The 7,802-nt window shown below is 32.2% G+C and overlaps 1 protein-coding gene across 1 annotated transcript; it reads left to right on the top strand.

The window, feature by feature from the left end:
- Positions 1-1,617: 1,617 nt before the first annotated feature.
- On the top strand, positions 1,618-6,029 carry LOC135158062 (carboxypeptidase B-like). Its single transcript, XM_064115347.1, has 3 exons — positions 1,618-1,886; positions 2,412-2,496; positions 5,576-6,029. Exons 1-3 carry the CDS (start codon positions 1,653-1,655, stop codon positions 5,803-5,805), a joined length of 549 nt encoding a protein of 182 aa, XP_063971417.1. The 5' UTR covers positions 1,618-1,652; the 3' UTR covers positions 5,806-6,029.
- The last annotated feature ends 1,773 nt before the right edge of the window (positions 6,030-7,802 follow it).

Here is a 7,802-nt window from a genome sequence, read left to right on the forward strand (position 1 = left end):
TTGATATTTCTACGAAGACGAAGTTATATAGAAAATGAAGAATATTACAATCAGACCATATCCCTAGAAAATTGCTTCAAGAAATGTCATTATGAAGAGGAAATGGACAAAAATTTGTGAAGAAAAATCACGAAAAAGGAAATCACATCATGAATATTCATATCATGGGCGGTCCCACATTTGCATGTTATAGCGAGTTTTCCATTATTTAATAAATAATGGCATTATTTAATAAATAATGATTATTTGTATATAATGGCAAACTGTAAAAATTGTTTATAAATAATGGGATATTGAAACAAAATTATTATTTATAAATAATGAAGTAGATATTTCATTATTTAACAAATAATCTTTATTTATAAATAATGGAAAACTCGAACATTAAATAATGATTATTTATAAATAATGAGAATAATGGTGCACTCGAAAAAATTATTTATAAATAATGAAGTAGACGTTTTCATTATTTAACAAATAATCATTATTTATAAATAATGGAAAACTCAACAAATTATTTATAAATAATGAAAAACAAATAATCATTATTTATAAATAATGAAAAAAAAAAAAATCATTATTTGTAAATAATGAAAAACAAATAATCATTATTTATAAATAATGAAAAACAAATAATCATTATTTATAAATAATGAAAAACAAATAATCATTATTTGTAAATAATGAAAAACAAATAATCATTATTTATAAATAATGAAAAACAAATAATCATTATTTATAAATAATGAAAAACAAATACTCATTATTTATAAATAATGAAAAACAAATAATCATTATTTATAAATAATGAAAAACAAATAATCATTATTTATAAATAATGAAAAACAAATAATCATTATTTATAAATAATGAAAAACAAATAATCATTATTTATAAATAATGAAAAACAAATAATCATTATTTATAAATAATGAAAAACAAATAATCATTATTTATAAATAATGGAATGTCGAACTATTATTATTTACAAATAATGAAGTATTACTTGGAATTATATATAAATAATTAGAAATGATATTTTATATAATAGTAGTTATTTACAAATAAAATGTAAATTATATATAAATAATAGTTATTATTTAATAAATAATGATTATATAACAAATAATTGTTCTATATAATATTGGTACATTCGGCGCCTCATAGACAACTTGTCTATAGAGGCTAAAAAGACATTACATACTGATATACCTGTGAGCAATGCCAACATAACAGAGAACAGGAACCGTTTCTCAAAAGTTGATATCATTGGCAAAGCATTATTTCAATGACAGTGTTAATGAATTCATAGGCTTGGATTGATCGAGAAGCCCAATTGCGGCGCCACGTAGAGAGGGGGGCAGGGGTTATCTCATTCTTGTAATTTTAAGTAAAATAGAAATAGAAAAGTGAGGGGAAAGGGAAACAAAGAGGAATAGAAGGAAAGAAAGAAGATTAAAAAAGTATACAAGAGGTATTTGGGTCGTTTAATTCTATCACATCCTTATTATTCAATAGAAAAAAGAATACTTCACGTTTGGGGGTCATCTTACCCGCCCACCCACCCACTCCCTCGTCAAAATAAATAGGTGTGACCCCTAATGGTCATCTAGTGAAATGGTGTCCTTGTTTGTATTTCTATCTACCTAAAAATGATCACTATCCTAGGAAACGGCACCAGTCCATTCCCGTGTTCTAACATATATCACGGCAAATCGGCTCTCTCCGAAACCGAAGTCGATGGCGTTGTCGAATATCTTCGCAACCTGAAAGCTAATAACCAGAACTTTCTCATCTTCCTCGATTGGCACAGCTACGGACAATACTTCCTCTCCCCGTGGTCCTACTCTGCCTACGCCCCAAACCCTCCCGACTACGACGCCATGGTGAGGACATTTTCATTTGCCCCTTTCACGAATTCTGGATCATTTCCTTGATTTCTTTTTACACACTTGAATTACTTCCGTGGACAATTATATTTGATTAATTTAAGAATATGATAATTGCGATCACTAAAAAAAGCCTTCATATAGAAAATGTTGAAATGAAAATTTCTGATGATCAAGATGTCCTTTATCATTGAACAAAAAATCATGACAGGAATAACAGCCCTTATCTCACAACTCGATGGAAAATTTTTACCATCCCCTAACATGTAACTTTAAATTTAGGAAATATATAACGAAAAATACTGAAGAGAAAAATACTACCTTTTATAAAAACAAAAATAGATGACTGCCAAAATCAGCTTCAAATTCCGAAGGTAGATTCGACCAGGCAACTGAATTCGACGGAATTGGTTCCGATTCGATTCTTCGGATATTCCTTCAACTTTACGTCAGTTCCTAGAATGTTTTGGCAAATTTCAACAATTTTATTTTTTCTAATCCTGTACTGGTTCCTTTCTGTAGATGGCAATGGGTAAGGCTGCGAGTGATGCCATAGCAGCCGTGCACGGTACAGTCTTTCAGAGTGGCTCATCAATTGAACTTCTGAGTAAGTACGATGGAATTTTTAATTCATAAGATCGATGTTTCTTTTGTTGTGGCATGATTATTACGGTCATTTAATTGTTGGAAATATTGGTAGAATATGCTAGGTGTGAGAAGTTATTCGATGAACGGTGATATATGTCAAGTTCAAATACAACGACTGGAGCCAAGCAAGGTCTCAGCTGCACAGATGTCGATATCACAGGCTGGTGGTACTGGCGTACGTATGTATATATATAGTTGCGGCGGGGCTTGGGGGGCACTGGTGTTGAAACATTTCCACGACAACCCCCCCCCCCCCAAAAAAGGACAAGGTGTGAAAAGCGATGTTGTATCCCTAATATTTCCACAAGAACGATATGGAAGCCAAAAATAATGAAAGGAACATAACATTTTAACAAACAGAATATGTTCACACCTCGAAAAATGTTTCAGGCTGATGATGAGCTACGTGAACCTCGAAGCATGTTCCGTTTATAAATTTAAAATGTTATGTTCTTTTCATTCTTTTTTATCCTTAATATTACATTAGAATAATTGTTGTATGGTTTCATTAAAAAAAGGCAACTTTCCCCCCGCCCTCGACATTTCAGATCTTTTGCCTCATAAAAGCCCTAGTGCTCCCTATTTTGGGGGCTCATTATACCAAAGCTGGTATATTCTCAAGACAATGACTGCAAGTGTTGATGACAGACATGAATATACAGAACTGAGAGCCTGACGATATAGGGCTATAGCCTAACTGAACATTGGAAGAAAAAAAATAGTAAATGGACTAAATGCAGATTAGACCAACTTGTAACTAGACCAAATGGTTGTTGATGAACAAGGATTGGACCATATGGGATGAGACCAAAGGGGGTATAGACGAGCTATTGCAGAATCATTATCAGATGTATCATAATTGGTCTTTACTCTGGAGTTTTCACAACACTTTCTGGAACACAGATAATGTATTGTCAAATGCCCTCCATGACAATGAAGTCTTTGTCGAGAATTGGTGCATCGAAATTTGCAATTATTCGTCAGCCCCGAAATGTAGGACGAAATTGTTGTTCCGATTCACCAATTTTTGACAACCTCCTCCCAGATTTTCATAATAATAATAATAATTATAATAATAATAATGATAATAATAATAATAATAATAATGGTATAATTTAATAATGTTATCATCAAGAGAGTAATGAGGTTATCATTAAGACAGTAATGATGTTATCATCAAGATAGTAATGATGTTATCATCAAGACAGTAATAGTGTTATCAAGACAGTAATGATGGTATCATCAAGACTGTAATGATGTTATCATCAAGACAGTAATAGTGTTATCATCAAGACAGTAATGATGTTATCATCAAGACAGTAATTGTGTTATCATCAAGACAGTAATGATGTTATCATCAAGACAGTAATTGTGTTATTATCACGACAGTAATGATGTTATCATCAAGACAGTAATGATGTTATCATCAAGACAGTATGATGTTATCATCAAGAGAGTAATGGTGTTATCATCAAGACTGTAATGATGTTATCATCAAGACTGTAATGATGTTACCATCAAGACAGTAATGATGTTATCATCAAGACAGTAATGATGGTATACCATCAAGACTTTAATGATGTTATCATCAAGACTGTAATGATGTTATCATCAAGACTGTAATGATGTTATCATAAAGAAGTAATGATGTTATCATCAAGACTGTAATGATGTTATCATCAAGACTGTAATGAAGTTAAGACTGTAATGATGTTATCATCAAGACTGTAATGATGTTATCATTAAGACAGTAATGATGTTATCATCAAGAGGGTAATGATGTTATTATCAAGACTGTAATGATGTTATCATCAAGACTGTAATGATGTTATCATCAAGACTGTAATGATGTTATCATCAAGACTGTAATGATGTTATCATAAAGAAGTAATGATGTTATCATCAAGACTGTAATGATGTTATCATCAAGACTGTAATGAAGTTAAGACTGTAATGATGTTATCATCAAGACTGTAATGATGTTATCATTAAGACAGTAATGATGTTATCATCAAGAGGGTAATGATGTTATTATCAAGACTGTAATGATGTTATCATCAAGACTGTAATGATGTTATCATCAAGACTGTAATGATGTTATCATCAAGACTGTAATGATGTTATCATTAAGACAGTAATGATGTTATCATTAAGAGGGTAATGATGTTATCATCAGGACTGTAATGAAGTTATCATCAAGACTGTAATGATGTTATCATCAAGACTAATGATTTTATCATCAAGACAGTAATGATGTTATCATCAAGACAGTAATGATGTTATCATCAAGACATTAATGATGTTATCATCAAGACAGTAATTGTGTCATCATTAAGACAGTAATTGTGTTATCATCAAGACAGTAATGATGGTATCATCAAGACTGTAATGATGTTATCATCAAGACAGTAATGATGTTATCATCAAGACAGTAATGATGGTATCATCAAGACTGTAATGATGTTATCATCAAGACTGTAATGATCTTATCATCAAGACTGTAATGATTTTATCATCAAGACTGTAATTAACTTTAACATCAAGACTGTAATGATTTTATCATCAAGACAGTAATGATGTTATCGTCAAGACAGTATTGATGTTATCATCAAGACAGTAATTGTGTTATCATCAAGACAGTAATAATGTTATCATCAAGACAGTAGTGATGTTATCATCAAGAAAGTAATGATGTTATCATCAAGACAGTAATGAGGTTATCATCAAGACAGTAATGATGCTATCATCAAGACAGTAATGATGTTATCATTAAGAGAGTAATGATGTTATCATCAAGACTGTAATGATGTTATCATCAAGACAGTAATTGTGTTATCATCAAGACAGTAATGATGGTATCATCAAGACTGTAATGATGTTATCATCAAGACTGTAATGATCTTATCATCAAGACTGTAATGATGTTATCATCAAGACAGTAATTGTGTTATCATCAAGACTGTAATGATGTTATTATCAAGACAGTAATGGTGTTATCATCACGAGGGTAATGAAATGTATAATTTTTCCTCTTTCAGACGAGGCCGCAGGATCCAGCAAAGATTGGGGATACGTCCCTTACGATGAGACCAGCAAGTTTAGGGGTGGTCTTGGTGCCAAGTACTCCTATACTGTGGAACTTCGTGACAAGGGAACGTATGGTTTCCTGCTGCCCGAGGACCAGATTCAACCAGTAGGGGAAGAGATGTATGCTGGGGTCCGAGCCATCGGGGATTACATTCTTAGAGAACTTGGCTTTATTCCATAGCTTTCAGATCTTCGTTACACAAAATTTGGCCATCAATGGTAGAACATAATCATAACTGCCTCCAATATGATTTCCATATAAACATTCTTTTACAAAACTATATAAAAAAATTATGTGTTACCAACAACACTAGCCAACATTTTAAGAGGACAACTTGTATCAGCTCTTGTTGAAAATACATCAAGGAGTAAGGACATATTAAATGTGACCAGGCACCCCTTCCCCCCCCCCCCAAAAAAAAAAAAAAAAAAAAAAAAAAAAAAGTCGTCAGGGAAGGTTCTCTTTAAATAAAGCCCGGCGCAGGCTATGCGATTTGTTGCGGTCCGAATTTCAAAGAAATTGTAATAACATAGCGATCAGAGTTCAGAATAGTGGTAGGACTACGGAAATAAAAAAGAAATCAGTGTAGTTCGAGCCCCCCTGTAGTAATAAAATCAAATTCAAATCCAAATCGTAATGACGTCATCGTCGGCTACGACTTGAAGCCGATTTGGACCTTACTCCGACAACAGGGCTTGCCGCAAAGCAAAAATAAGATTGTGTTATTCCTAATATTATGCCGAACTTCAAATGAAATCATTTTACCTCCTGAAACTTTCACATCTAATGCAAAATGTGATTTTTTTTTTAATCGCGTCGCATCTGATCGCATAGTGTGCGCTGCATGGCTTAACCATAATGTGAACTTGGTCTTCAAAAAGAGAAAAATTGTTAAACTATTTAATCTGAAAGAATAATTATTCTTCACACTGTCGAAATTTTTAGTTCTAAAGTGAAATTTAAGAAAATGTACAAAAGTATCTTTAACACCATTTTTTCGGACTTCTTGGAAGTTTCCCTGTAAATGCACAGAGTGGACATATTTTTTTTTGCTTTAGTGAACCCCAAACTTGAAAACCTTGTTTTCCCTAATAGTATCCCTAAATTAGACCCCAAAAGAGCCAATCTGGAATAAAATTATTGGAAATGGTTTTTTGACTGATTTGAGTAGGTATGGGTGTCAACATTTACCAAAAAAAAGTTAGGAGGAATACGGGTTGGGGAAAGTGCTTTTTTTCAAGGTCAAAGGTCAATGACCTTTTCGTACATACTGTATAATGGTATCTCTGAGATGGAAAGGCGCAGGTTGATGATAATGGTGTCAAAATGCACAAATTCTTACCAGAATATCAAATAGAATAAAATTAATGACCTAGAATGCACGTTCACCTATAAAATTCAAGGTCAAAGCCTTTCAAAAGGTCAATTACCTTTTATACATTATATACCATACCGTATAATGGTATCTCTGAGATGATAAGGTACATGCTGGTGATCAAGGTGTCAAAATGTACAGATTCTTACAAGAAGATCAAATAAAATAAACTTAAGTACCTAGAATGCACATTCACCAATAAAATTCAAGGTCAAAGGTCAATGAACTTTTATACTACATATACCATATTATATAATTGTATCTCTAAGATAAAACGGTGCAGGTTGGTGTTCTTGGTGTCAAAACACGCATATTCTTACAGGAAGATAAAATAAAATTAAGCATCGAGAATGCACATTCACCCATAAAATTCAAGGACAAAGGTCAATGTCCTTTTTAACGTTAGATAATAATAATGGTATCTCTGAGATAAAACACCGCAGGTTGGTGATCTTGGTGCCAAAATCCAAAGACTTGTACAAGAAGATTAAACAACACTAACATAAGTATAAAGAATAAACCTTCACCCTTGAAATCCTAGATCAGAGGAAATATATAATCTATATGATATAAAAATAACCAAAAACAATATATTTGTGTTCATATTTTATATCTGAATAATGTAAATAACCATGGCTAATTTGTAATGAAAACATGGAGGTTTCATAATTTCGGTCCGAAATAATGAAGGCCATGGAGAATGTATTTAGGGGTCAGAGGTCAATGAGCCCTTTCCAAAATATCAGTGGAAATTAAGTTTAAAAAGTTGATAACCAAATAACACTTTTTCATATACTGCGAT

The sequence above is a fragment of the Lytechinus pictus genome, chromosome 2 (genome assembly GCF_037042905.1).
Source record: "Lytechinus pictus isolate F3 Inbred chromosome 2, Lp3.0, whole genome shotgun sequence".
NCBI classification, from domain to species: domain Eukaryota; kingdom Metazoa; phylum Echinodermata; class Echinoidea; order Temnopleuroida; family Toxopneustidae; genus Lytechinus; species Lytechinus pictus.

Coding starts and splice junctions, on each gene's coding strand:
- LOC135158062 (XM_064115347.1), top strand. CDS start 1,653: ATGATCACTATCCTAGGAAACGGCACCAGTCCATTCCCGTGTTCTAAC. Junction 1,887..2,411: donor CTCCCGACTACGACGCCATG/GTGAGGACATTT, acceptor TCCTTTCTGTAG/ATGGCAATGGGTAAGGCTGC. Junction 2,497..5,575: donor CTCATCAATTGAACTTCTGA/GTAAGTACGATG, acceptor TTCCTCTTTCAG/ACGAGGCCGCAGGATCCAGC.